General features: G+C 45.6%; 1 protein-coding gene across 4 annotated transcripts in view; it reads left to right on the forward strand.

Moving 5' to 3' along the window:
• HIPK4 (homeodomain interacting protein kinase 4) overlaps positions 1–14,257 on the forward strand; it is a 354,670-nt gene that overhangs the window by 16,428 nt on the left and 323,985 nt on the right. For 2 of the 4 annotated variants that reach the window (XM_069643044.1, XM_069643045.1), the window contains exon 1: positions 6,718–8,498. The exons of the other annotated variants lie outside the window; for them this stretch is intronic. In XM_069643044.1, coding sequence (XP_069499145.1) covers positions 6,723–8,498 — 1,776 coding nt within the window. In that variant the 5' untranslated portion in view covers positions 6,718–6,722. Of the gene's footprint in view, positions 1–6,717; positions 8,499–14,257 lie in introns of those variants that run through there. 4 annotated transcript variants of the gene reach the window in all.

A 14,257-nucleotide genomic window follows, 5' to 3' on the forward strand; every position in this document is an offset into this window, starting at 1 on the left:
TCGTGTATTCATGAGCCCAGTCTCCTCGCTGAAAGATGTGTGCTCAAAATGTAGCTAAATGTACTCTCTTGTGATGCGCTATCATTATGCACCCCCCTCTGTACCGTGCACCCCCATTATGCTTAAACAATCTTCCTTACTTTCAACATGTGTATGCCTGGTGTTTAACAAGTTATGTATTTCTCTATTAATAAGGTGGCCATATCCACATCGCTCATGATGTCACAAATGTCTCTTCCCTAATGCATGGCCTAGTCGCCCCACTGCCACCCAGAAAAGAACATTTTTTGATACCTATCACCACCCTTATTCAATTGTCCTCTTCATTATTGAGTGTGCATGAGTGTGTGTGTTGGCGTGCGTCTCGCCCGCTCTGTCGGGGAGGTTGAGCATGAGTGTGTGTGGCAGAGTGAGTCAGATCAAGTTTGTCTTGGGCTGTCTTATTAGGGGTATAATGTCAATCTATGTCCCTTGAAAGGTTTGTTCCCCATCAGGAAGACCCCTGCCAGTCATGTAACCGGTACCGTTGCTATTGTGTCAGTGTTCTGTATGGGTGCTTACTGCTGTGCAGTGCCCCTGGGTTGTGATTCTTGTCAGTCCTGGGGTAGTGGTGCTGTCATTTGTTGTGTCTGTACATGTAGTGGTGACAGTGCCTGCGTTGGTGCTTGTGGTGTCTGCTGAAATTATCCCGTCCTGCCCCATGTATCCTCCCCACATGGGCGGTGCATATTGTGGTGGTTGTTGACACTGCTATTGTGATGCTTGTGCGTGTGTGTTGAGGCTGTTTTTAACTGCCCCTCCCATTGCATACTTTAATAATTTATTTTGTGCCTACTTGTCCTCATCTGCCTTTCTCTGCCTCTGGCGTTTTTTTTTTTTTTTTTTAACCGTCTTCTCTTGCCACAATCTACAGTGCACACAGTCAATGTCTAGCGCGCTATCCTTCCTTCCTCCCTTCCATAACCCCATGCATGCTTCACCACCCCTTACTGATCCTCATGTTTGGCTGTGCTGTCTCGTTCAGTCCTTCTCTCCTCCTCCAATCCCTTTCTTCCCTTTCCAGTTCCCCCTCTCTGTTGCTATTGTTACTCCTTGCTCCTCCCCCGTTATCTTCCCTTTAAATTTAATTCCTCTGTACCTGTGCCTTCAAATCTGCTTCCATGCACTGCAGCCCTCCCTTGCTTGCTCCTGTGCTGCTAGTGGGTTGTTCTGCACCTTCCTGTTTGTTCTCTTTAGTGTATTGTGATTGTGTGTGTGTGTGGTGTTTAAATGTCCTTCTGCTGTTTTCAGTTCTCTCATGCAATTCATTCCTTGCTTACCATCTGTGTCATCAAATATTACACTCCCGGAGGTGCAGAAGGGTGAGTCCCCTCTTCCCTCTTCTCATGCTGGTTCAGCGTCTGCTGATGCCTCGCCACTTCCCTTCCCTTCGTGCACACCGTTCAAGTGTAGCTAGGTGCTTTTTCCCCAGCTTCTTTTCTGTGTAAGTGCTATGCATGTGTGTCATTAGCGATTGCTGCACGCTTCTGGAGAAGCTGCCTATGGGCAGCCATCGTCTCATTTATTTACCTTCAGTACTTTTGAATCTTTGCACACTATGTTTTACTAACTTATTTTGGCATGGAAGCTGTGTGCTACACAACAGGTGAAGGGGAGTCATTTCTCTATTGTGTGATACATTTTACCTCATCTCAGTTTGAAAATTTCGATAGTCCACTATTCAGGGAGCAAAAGTTAGAAGATAATTGAACATATTTTCAATTTCTATGAGCCTTCTTTGCTCAGCACCTTAGCCAGTGCACTCCACGTGCAGCCCATCTTCACCAAACCATTGCCTTCTCTGGCACACCCCAATAATCTTGCGCATGTGTCTTCCACACACCGCCTCTGGGTCACCTCTTCTTCTTTTCAAAAACCACACCACCATCTCCTCACCATCAAAATCAGTATCCTATGTATCAATCTAAAGGTGACGTCACCAAACTAAAAACACAATACAAATGAACAGGCAAATGTGCATACACAGAACAATAACCCATTGCTTCCAACCCCACAAATATCCCAAAATAAAACCCCACAATCCCCACAGCTGTCTTCCTGTTTCAACTGGAACAAGGTAAACCACAATAAAAACTGTTATAATTGGACTGCGCACGCTGCGTCGCTTCACGTGTGACATGCCCCTCACCAGGGGAGCTTAACCAGTCAATTATCTTCCGCACTCGGGAACAATCTAGCTACCTCCTGCGGGGAAACATCATCCACTCACTGAACTAAAACGCTCAATTAGCAGGGAACCTCATCTACTCATTGATCTACAACGTCAATTCATAGGAAATCCACACCCTCATACATGAAATCACCATCCGGACCAACCAGCGCAGCACTCCTTTCTATATGTGGGGAGTCACTACCCCACCCAATATCCTCATAAACACAAGAAGGGACCACTGCCACCGCTCTAGTCCCAACTACAATTTTCATGCCGATCACCACCAATGCGCCGAATTTTGCAACAATGTACAATCACCCACAACCCAATTTACAATGCCTCCCCCAGTTTCTACCCAAACAAAAGAACTTAACATTTCTGCAACATACTGATCAACAATACATTATAATACTTGAAACATTTCCCACAATCACACCCTCCCCTCAAAGCCCATGTGGCTGTTTAACTTACATTTCCTATGCTGCACTGGCACTTGCTCTGCTACTGGACACCCCCTCAAGGCGCTTCACCGGACCCCTTCTTCTACAGGGCTCTCACCTGCCCTCAGGCGGGGTATTTCCAAGTGGCCCCCGATGCCTTTATCCGGTTATGCGTTTTCTGGTGGTCTTCAGGTGCAGGCGAGGGTCCCACAGTTTCCTTGAGTCGGCGACAGGGACTGCAGTTCAACGCAGGGCTTGCGCAGGCAGTGCTCATTCACCCATGTTACAATGAGCAATGAGCCTCACAGAGGGCACCAACTTGTTGGGGAGAAGCTGGACCCCCACCAGGGCTGTGGGGGGCCAGCAGCCATACCCTCACCAGCTATGGGAGACCCCAACACCTCCCATATGGCCCACAGAAATGCAACAGAGACCCCAGCAGACAGCCACATGTTCCAAACTGCGTTTATTTCTGGGCAGCAAAAAAGAAAAAAAACACGCAGAGCGTCGTGCACATCGAGAGTTCAGGCGCCGTCTCCCCCGGGGCTGGCTTGCAAGCCAGCTTTGTAATCACACTGCAGGCTGACCTCACAGAATTGGATCAGCTCCCAGAAACCTATCTCCTCCTGCTATTGGCTGCTAAGTGATAGGTTACCTATGTAGCCCTTATAGAGAGCCTGATAATTGGACATTAGAGTTTTGCGTCAGTGGGTTGGTTTAGCTGTGCCAGCCCACCATTACCTAATTCTAGCTTGTTGCATTATGAATTTGTTCCCATAACTTTTTAGCTGAAGCAAGCATTTCGCACCTGAGCTCTGAGCGCTCATTGGCTAGGGCTGAGCCATTTTTGTTACAATTATGTTTCAAATGTTGTGCGAGTCTTTGCGAAAATGTCTTTCTTTCCCAGAAAGAAAAGAAAAAAAACACACTGGGTTGCCGTGGTTTACTCGCATTAGTGGAGAATTAAAAAATGTTTGTCTGCAGAAAGCAATGTTATCTGACTGCGCGACCTTGGCTGCTCGTGGGTTTGCGAGGAGTATTGGTGAAGGCATCTGCAGCTAGTGTTCAGTGAGAGAAATGAACTTGGCTGTAATTTTCCTGAAACATGGCTTTACACTGTGCAATTAGACCATGTTAATTCATATAGGCATTTGCAAGCCTTTAAACAGGGATTTTTGTGTTTGTAGATTGTGATATTGCTGCATTGATTGTAATGTAGCATGGAAGTTGCACTGTTGGTGAAGTGGGTGTCTTTCAGCATATTTGTCACCCTTGGGTGCGCTGAGGCCTGGTTCAAATGATAAGTGCGCTCCTTGTTCTTCCTGCTGTTCTTCTGTATATGCGCCTGGGGTCAGGAGGCATGGGTTTGATCTCGATTTTCCCTCTTCAATCACACAGTGCACTAATAACACCATTGTACCAGGACTTCACTATTAGTATTCCCTGCTACAAATTCTCTCTTTTCCTTCTTAATTATATAGTGTCTCAGGGAATCTACAACCTTAACAAATCGTCTTTAATTGTGTACTTCCCTAAGTAAGGCAGAATTCAGCACCAGCACAAAAAAAACAAAAAAACGTTCTGTCCCCAATCCAAAATGGTCCGGGTGCAATGACGTCATCGCACAGTGCCGCGGGCGTGATGATGTCATTGCGTAGTGCCGTGTGCACGATGACATCATCACATAATGCCGCGAATACGTGCCGCCGACATGCAGCCACCAGACCATTTTATACAAGCGGCCAGACCAGCCATACACATAGCAAGGGTATCAGGCCAGCCTTGGACCAACATCCAATATGGACTAAACCTTTTCATACAAACTCAGGTAAGACCACACAGAGTGGATCCTCCCCTAAACCCCAGGACCATGTTAACTCCAACCTAGCCACAAATTGTAGATATTATAACTGTAATATATCAAACTATTACCTGATACCTGTTTTCAACTTTGTATCCCCAGATCTCTCTACTAGGATTATCAATACTAAGACCATATTTACTACAGCAAACCATTGTATAGCATCTGGCCTACAGCCAATACCCTAATGAAACAGGCCCCCCCCTGACCCATAGAACCTACCATCCTAGAAATACACCAGCAGAGTAAGTACCCTTTACCGTTATCAATACCTTGAGACACCCAATGTGACTTCTATTGCCTCTTCCCTACCCCCCACACGCTTTACCTTCTCCCCTTACCCTTATTCAAATTGTATAGCCACTATACTTAGCACTTATACATTATAATTACCTTTCAGCTATCGCTATTCATTCCTTCCAACAAAACCCTCCTGAGGAACCAGACCACTTAATCTGGAGAAACACGTGTCGAGGGCTTCAATACACAATTCAAGTTAATTTTAACAATAACTTTATGTGATGTAACATATATTGAAGACACATCTAAATAAACCTTCTCCAACGATATATTGGAGCAACAATGTTCAGATAAGGAAACTCACCACAGAGTAAATACCTATCAGCAAGCTACTGTTTCCTACTTTTTGAAACTTGTGGATAAGCAGACACCACTGCGCTTTGTAAACTTGTGAAACCAACAGGGCATCTATTTTTGTTCTAAATTTTGTGGAATTAATGAGTTATCTACTTTGCTTTGCAATCTGTAGAAATACAAAATTTCAAACAACAAGTGGCTACACTTTGATTTTCTCGCTTTCATCTCTTTAAAATTAAAGGGCACGGGGCACTAAAAGATGTTCATATTGCTATGACCAAGTACTTATAAACACTGGGCAGTCTCAGTGCTAACACCACAGACCGCAGCCCCAACTACCAACTGGCATACAAAAACTTACAACCTGTCTAACTCGCTGAAGGTTGCCTATAAGGTTGCAAAGTTTGTGTATATTCCTGTGGCCTGCTGTAGTTTTCCTAAACCATTATAATGCTGTTTCTACAGTGTTCACGCTATACGATATTCTCCATAGGTTAGTCACACTTGGTTTTGTCAGTTAATTAGGTGCTCCTGCAGTTCCATTGGGTTATTTGCATGTAAGAATCAGCAAGCTTCATTCAGGATCTCTTGCTTCTTGCAGTTCCTGCGTTCCTGCATTTGGCTAATGGTAAAAATAATAAAAAGCAATGACAGCATGTATATGTGTCTGTCCTCTTACTATAGAACTGTACGCTCGTGTTCTTCATGTATTAGATTGCGTGTTTATGTCCCGGAGTGCGGATGGCACATGTGATTCGTGTCTAATGCTGCTAAGTCATGGCGTCTCTAACGACATCAGCAACATGTCTTCTTGGCACTTTAATCAAGACTGTCAATTGAGGTGTCTTTAGTTGCAGCCTGGGGCTCCTCGTCCACTCTGGGGTAGATTTGTACTACACCTGGTCAGTAGGGCTAGCCGAGGGGGTACTTCTCGACATACTTATCAACCATCGCTCTGTTGGGGATTCGTTTGAAATAGAATGGGTGATTGCAGTGTTTCCTGGCCTTCTTTTGTGTCATGAATTTCGTAGGAGGGGCAGGGGGTAGTAGCATTCCCCATCCCTCTTCAATTTACAAACTACTGTTTAACATAAATGTTGTGTTTTGTCAACTGGAGCCATGTTAAGACATTTGCAAACAGGTAAGCTATTTGTTTCCACCTCCTGTTAAGACACACCAGCCTGTATTGTGACGAGGCTTCACTTGTTTGAAGCTGCTAGGAGGATAAGCCACTAACAACAGCCCATTGTTGGTATAGAGATATTGTCATCCACAGTTCTTAAATCACAAAGCTGGAGCTGCGCATCAGATGTCATAGAATCCGATTTTGCAGAATGGATAGGTAATCTGAATGAAAGCAAATTAGGAATACACATAGAAGAGAAAAAGTGTGCTAATTTCATGAAATTGTGAATGCAATAAGATAACTGTGGATAGCATTTTCTATTTGCTAGGATCAAGAAAGCAAAAACACTTCTAAAATATGTTTTCATGAACCTAATACCTGGTTGTCATATCATTAGGGCATCTATCCCTAGAGCCAACTTGGAATTCTGCCATCTTAGAAACAGTAGAATGTTACCTATTATTACCTAGGCACACCATTCTAGTGATGTATGGTCACTCTCTTCAGCAGAAGCTGAAGTTCCACTGGCCATTTGCTTTGTGTTGGGGCTCTTTACAAAGAAAAGCTAAAGACCAGGTTAACATGGCAGTACTCCAATCGGAAACTGACTGTTACGATATCATTGAAATTTTGGGCAAAGGAACATTCGGAGAAGTGGCCAAAAGTTGGAAAAGGAGTTCCAGGGAGATGGTAGCCATCAAGATCCTCAAGAATGATGTTTGCAGGAGCAGGATCATAAAAAATGAACTGAAGCTTCTTAAGGCCATGAAAGGGGTAGATTCGGAGGAGTCTCACATCGTTGAATTTTATGAATATTTCCATGACGATGTCAAGTTCTACCTGGTTTTTGAACTATTGGAACAAAACTTGTTTGAATATCAGAAGGAGAACAACTTTGCCCCATTGCCAATCAGACACATAAGAACAGTCACAACCCAGGTGCTAAAAGCTCTATCAAAATTGAAGGAACTTTCCATTATTCATGCTGATCTGAAGCCCGAAAACATAATGATTGTTGATCAAGCCAAGTATCCTTTCAGAGTCAAGGTAATTGATTTTGGATCAGCAAGCATTTTCAGTGAAGTTCGCTATGTGAAAGAGCCCTACATCCAGTCCCGGTTCTACAGGTCTCCTGAGATCCTGCTTGGCCTACCCTTCTGTGAGAAGGTAGATATGTGGTCTCTTGGGTGCGTGATGGGAGAACTCCAGCTAGGCTGGCCTCTTTACCCAGGCAACAATGAGTATGACCAAATCAGATACATCTGTGAGACCCAAGGCATGCCCAAGATGCAACTTCTGAATGCAGCTAGTAAAACGTCAAGCTTCTTTAAGAGGAATACTCAGTCCCAAGTTGCAAACCAGTGGCAACTGAAGACTTCAGGAGAGTACCAGGCAGAAACAAATGTGAAATCTCTGGAGAGGAGAAAATACATCCTCAAGTCTCTGGATCAGATTGAGTCTGTGAATGTAAACAAATCTGTCTTTCCAGATTGTGAGGTCCTGGCTGAGTATTATGATTTAAAAAACATGGTTGAGTTGATTAAGAGGATGCTGACCTGGGACTCCCATGAGAGGATCAACCCCAATGCTGCCATGAAGCACCCATTCATTTCCATGCAACAGTTAAAGATGAACTATGAGCTCACCAAATATTATGAAATGTCTCTGCAGTGCATTCATGCATCCATTAAGAAAGATCATGGAATACTTGGGGACAATATATATTACACCATGTTGGAGGAGAGGTATTACGATGAAGCAGATGACTATTATAAGGATGGCAATACACACTCCATATCCTGCCTGAGCACGGTCCAAAGGACCATTGATCAAATGGATGACTTAAGAATTGACGAACCCAAGATGGAGGGCAATATGAATATGTGGACCGAAGGATCTGGTATGTCAACATTCCAGGCTTCCACATCAGTGGAAGCTTCCTCCATATGCCAAGATCATGCCTGCCTCCATCTTCCTGCTTACCAGGCAAGTCGTTTGCGTCTTGACCACCGCCGGGAACCCATTCTTTCCTACTACGGGTCTCGCTATGGGTCAAAGCACCGAAAGGCCCCTCACCACACCAAGTCGGATGTCACCTTTGGGAATTTGATCATGCTGGGTCAGCAATCTCCAGGAGATGCAATAAGTTGGGAGGACGAGGAAAACACAGGCAGGCACTCCATCACTAGCCCTGCAGAAGAACCTGGTGTATCAGAGGAACAGATGAGATTCAAGAAGACCAATGTGTCTCCAACAGTAGAGGTAAGAGTCTAGAAGGGGCACAGAAAAATAACATTTCAGTACAGTCTCTTATTTACTGTAATCCACAAATGAATGAACTGTATCATAAGTGATCACTTAAACCTTTCACAAGCTGGGCTAGTTGTTCCATTTGAACAATCAACCTAACCTGAAAAATAAGATCCGGCAAATGGCAGATGAAAGAAGTGAGTGAGTCTTGCAAGGTTTTCTGAACTGACAGGTACCCAGGACACATCCCATTTTTGGCAGGAGGGAATTGTTCACTCTAAGTACTATATTATGCCCACTCAGAAGAGTGCTATTTGTTTGTTGATGCAATAATTAGTTGAGGCTGGATTACCATGAGAGTTAGGTGTATGCATATCTAGCCCTCTGCTTGGGGCCTGGGCCTGAGGCATCCAGGGGAGTAATCTCTTCTTTCTCTTGACTGGCATCACTCTCCAGTTGTATTGGATAGATTTTAAAAAAAAATCTTTTTATTAGTTTTATTCAAACCAAACAACAGTACAAACCACACACGCAGTGCATATATCAACAGTTCAATTGTTCATTACATGATTTCTATCACTGCTCCCCCCCATATCACCCCCCTTTATGAGCCTATTTATTCCACACACTCTGTATCTGCCGCACGTGGCGGGGTCTCACTGTCCGTGGATTCTGTCAGATCTGGTAATGTTCCAAACAATTCCGCTATCAATAATTTCCATGCCATCAGGGTTCCCACCTCCTCCTCTCCCCCTACATTGCTTGCTTCTTGCCATACCATGGTTTCTGCCTCCGCCCATTTCTGCAACTCTTTCCACCACACCTCCACCCGTGGCCTGTGACATGTCTTCCATCCCATGGCAATCCTTCTTTTTGCAAGCACATATGCTAGATCTTTCAGTTTACCAACATGCTTAAGTTTCTGCGATCTGGGGAGAACCCCCCCAGCAAGCAGGCCCAGGCTGTATCTATGATGATTGTGACCCCCTTTTCCGCTAGTTTCTGCACCACTTCCCTCCAAAAACGCTCAATTACCGGGCATGACCAAAACATGTGTACCATGTCAGCCTTTTACTCATCACATTTGGGAAATGATTGTCTTCCAGCATTCTCAAACCTGGATATCCTCTGGGGTGTCATGTATGCTCTGTGAGTAACAAAAAAAGGAATAATCAGGATGAAGAAGATCCTACAAGTAAGCCAGTTGTGCCGTGCATGTATGTTTATTTTACATTGACACAGTCCTTTTTTAGTTCATTCAACAATTTATTTTACAGGTCTTTCGATAAGCACGAAAGTTTTTTGGCATCAAACGGACAAAAGTGATTGTGAACGGTGGTAACACAGGTTAAGTGTCAACCTCTGATGTATTGAGGTTAAAACTCCACACTGAAGTACATTCCCTGTATAGATGTGATAGAGAAAGAGCTATCAAGCAGGGAAAGTATACCTGAGGCTTGAAAATGGCCCCAGGGTTAGTTCACACAAGGTGTACACAACAGATATTTACACAACATACACAAGGGGGAAGATACAGTTGTGTCACGGGGATCGACACAGGTGTGTTTCGGCCAAAACATGGCTTGATTGAAGCCGGTCTATATGCTGGCCTTCGTCAGGAAAGGCACCATTGGTGGTGCTGTCCGTTGATTCTGCTGCTCCGGTGGCAGTGGCAAGCTGGGAAATATCCTCACGTGGTTGAAGGATAGTGTGTGCGTGATTGCACTTAGGAATATGCCTGAGAGTGCTTCAGGCCGACATCTCTCGGGTTCCCGCTGACTGTGAAGGGCCACAGTGGGTCCCAGATCGCAGTATGTCTGGCGTACCTCTGTATACGGGGTCCTCAGCACGTTCCCATATCCCGTTCTCTATCGGGGCTCCTACCTCCGCTTCCCAGTCTAGTCTCAATTGTGTTAAATCCTTCCCGATCTTAGACATCAGCATCTCGTACAGTCTAGAGATCTCATGCCCCCCATTCCGATATATCATATATTGCATCTATGATAGCATCTGGTTCTTCTTCCAATACTGTTTCAGGCCATGTTTTCCTGATTCTCTGCACCATTCTGTGATATGTGATATACTGGCCCGTGCGTAACCCGGTTTCCTCCCACAGCACTTCGAAATCCATAATAGTCCACTCCCGCTAGATATCTCCTAACGTTACCAGACCCACCGATTCCCAGTGGTTCCTGATTGTCATCCTCAGCTGCTTATCTTCCCCTGCCAATGCAACTAGTGCTACCTGCGGGGAGCATGGGAATGGGTTCTCCATCATCTGGCATGCCCGGCGCCACATCTTCCACCCAAGCATCATCATCCTAGGACGCTCTCTCATTTCTGTCTTGGGCAGCCAGATCATCTCTCCTAAGTAAAATGGGGCGCAATCATGTCCAAACAACCTAGATTCGGGGGTCACTTCATCTGAGAGCCATTTGGCAATATATTGCAGCTGGCTCGCTACATAATAAACCTCATAATTAGGCAGTTTTATTCCCCCTTTTTCATGAAAGTTCTGCAGCTTCCATAGCGCCACTCTATTCCGGGTACCATGCCACAGGAAATCCCTACACATGCTGTTCAGCTTAGTAAAAAACTTCTTGGGTATCATGTATGGAATATTCCCAAAATAATGCGGGAGCTTAGGTAGGACCACCATCTTCAGCATTGCACCTCGTCCCATCAGTGCTAGGGGCAACTTCACCCAGAATTTCATGCACTTCTCAATTTTCACAATAGCTACTTCGGTGTTGTACCTATGTTCCTCTTCAACCGTGTGGTACACGTCTATCCCAAGGTACCGGAAAGTGCTAACCGCCCATGGTATTTGTAACACCGGTAACCGTCTCACAGGGGTTCCCTTATAACTGCCTAACGGAAAAATACTTGATTTTTGAGGATTCACCACTATCCCAGACAGCCCTGCATATCTCTCCATCACCTCCAGGATGTACTGGAGATTTTCTTCCGGGTGCCTCAAGTACAGCAACAAATCATCCGCATATAAGGAGATCAAGTGTCGTTCCCCACCCACCTCGATCCCTATAGTATCATATTGTTGTCTAAGGTATATTGCTAGGGGCTCCAGGGCTAGTATATAGAGCATTGGGGACCATGGGCACCCCTGACTGGTGCCTCTACTGAGTTGCCATCTCTCGGATATCACTGCTCCTGTCCTAACTCTAGCCAGCGGTTCACTATATAGCATCCTCGCCTACCTTATATATCCAGGCCCCATTCCATACCCCCCCAGGGCCGCCAGCAGCCACGGCCACTTAACCGAATCGAAAGCCTTTACCGCGTCCAAGGACACTATCGCCATTTTGCCCTCATTCTTACTTCCCTATTCAACAACCCGTTGGAGTCGTCTATGATTATGAGTTATATTTCTATTCAGGACATAGCCCGTCTGGTCGGGGTATATAAGTTTGCCAATAACTCTTTGCAGTCTGTTTGCCAAGACAGCCGTCAATATCTTGCTGTCTTGGTTCAACATCGACAGAGGTCTATAAGAGCCACAGCTATGCCCAGGCTTGTTGGGTTTGGGAAGCGGTATTATGATCGCTTCTCTAAGTGACTCCGGCAGCCGCCCCACCTCAAACGCTTCATTTAACATTTCCAACATTGGGGGGAGCACTTCCTCCCTGTATACTTTGTAAAATTTACTTGGGAACCTGTCCGCTCCCGGGGTCTTACTAGTAGGCAGCTGCCTCACCACTTCTTCTAACTCCTCCAGAGTAATCGGGGCATCTAGCTCCTCTCTTTCCTCAGCACTTATCGTAGTCAGTCCTATGTCTTCCAAAGTTTCCGTTATCTCCCCATGGCTACTTCCCTCTTCATCCCCATAGAGCCACTTGTAATAATCCGCAAACTCCTGGTTAACTCCCTCTTGGGTGTCCACTACACTACCATCTTCTCTCATTATTGTTCTAATCGTGGGTCTTGGAGTTTCGCTCTTGTATAACCATGCCAAAAGCCGTCCTGTTTTATCCCCTCCCGCATGCTGTCTCTCTACATATTTTTTGTAGTTGAGGTTGCACAGTCTTTCCCATTGTTCCGCACATTTCTGCTGTAGCTTAAGTACCAGCTCCATGTCTTCACTTCCTCCCTTTAGTGCCTTCTCTAGTTCCCTTTCTGTTCCTTTTAGGTCAGCCAAAACCCCACCTTGCAGGCCTTTTGATTTTGCTATGGCTACCCCTCTCATCACTACCTTGAAGGCTTCCCATAATGTACTTGCCGAGTCAACGCTGCCCTTATTCGTCTCGAAGTAGTTTGTAATCTCCTCCCTTATGTCCTCCCTAAAAACGGGGTCCTTAAGCGCCTCTGCTCGGAGGCGCCATGTCGGAATCCGTGCTCTCGGGGGGCAGTATTGCCACCCGAGAACCAAGGGCGAGTGGTCCGAGAGGACCCTCGCTTTATATTCTGCCTTAGTAATCTCTGTTATTACCTCCGGCGTAGCAAAGACATAGTCCAGCCTTGTATGTAGCTGCTGCGGGGCGGAGTAGTGAGAATATTGCCTTTCCTGGGGATATTTCGTTCTCCACACATCTGCCAGACCAAAGTCGTCTAGCAGTGTCTGCAGTGCTTCAGCCACTGGGGCGGGTCTATCAATCTTGCCATCTAATCTATCTACCCTGGGGTTTAATATACAGTTAAAATCCCCACCCCAGATCACCGCACTACCCATACACATACTAAGGTTGGTGCACAAAGTTCTGAAATACGCTTCCGTTTTCTGGTTGGGGGCATATGTATTTACAATGCTTATCTCCTTATTCTCCACTAATCCCCTCAATTTGACCATCCTCCCATCCGTTTCGGCCACTTCCTGTATTAGTTGAAACGGGACATGCGGCGCCACCCAGATGAGTACTCCTCTAGCATAAGCAGAGTATGTCGAGCCCACCACAATCCCTTTCCATTTCTTCACAACCATCTCCATCTTTTCTCATGTCAGATGTGTCTCCTGCAACAGTGCAATGTCTATCTTTTGCTCTCCATCTTTTCTCGTGTCAGATGTGTCTCCTGCAACAGTGCAATGTCTATCTTTTGCCTGCGCAGGTACAACATGACCTTATTCCTTTTTAGGTAACTGTTAAGTCTCCTGACATTCCACGTGATTATTTTAAGATCCCCCATGGCCCATTAGAGTCCCTCTACCCCTCCCACCCCTGCAGTTCAGTTTTGGTTGCTTAATTCTTCTGTGTAGGCTCATACCCCAACTTAAACTCCCCTTAACTATATACACAACAAACCCTCCAGCCTCCCTCCCTCCCACCTCCCTACTCTTCCCCAACAAAACCCTCCCCAACTGTTGCTCAGCTCCATCCCTGGATCTCAGGCACCCCCGCATCTAGCCCTTTCTGGTAAGGCCTATACTCGCGGCTCAGCAGGGTGAAGTTGCCCTAATGGCCATTTATTACTAATTCACAGGGGTAGGTTGCTTTCATCCCTCTGCTCCTATTTCCAATTTGCTACGCTTATTACTAATGTTATCCAGCTCACTCATGCATTGTATTCACTATATTCCAGTCCATCAAAGTCTTAAGGTCCAAAGGCCACAAAAAAGCAATATAATAACCCTTTTTTCCATACCAGGACCCCCTCCCCACTTATCCCCTCAGCGTTCATGATACAGACTCCTCACTTGTCATGTTCCTGGTGGTCCTTCTCCGCCTCCCGCTCCGGACAGCCTTGCAAGTCCAACCATGACGCTGCTTCCTCTGGGGTGTCGAAGAAAAGCACTCTGCCTTTGTGCAAAACCTTTTGCT

Source organism: Ambystoma mexicanum, chromosome 2p, assembly GCF_040938575.1.
Source record: "Ambystoma mexicanum isolate Mex_15411 chromosome 2p, UKY_AmexF1_1, whole genome shotgun sequence".
Lineage (NCBI taxonomy): Eukaryota > Metazoa > Chordata > Amphibia > Caudata > Ambystomatidae > Ambystoma > Ambystoma mexicanum.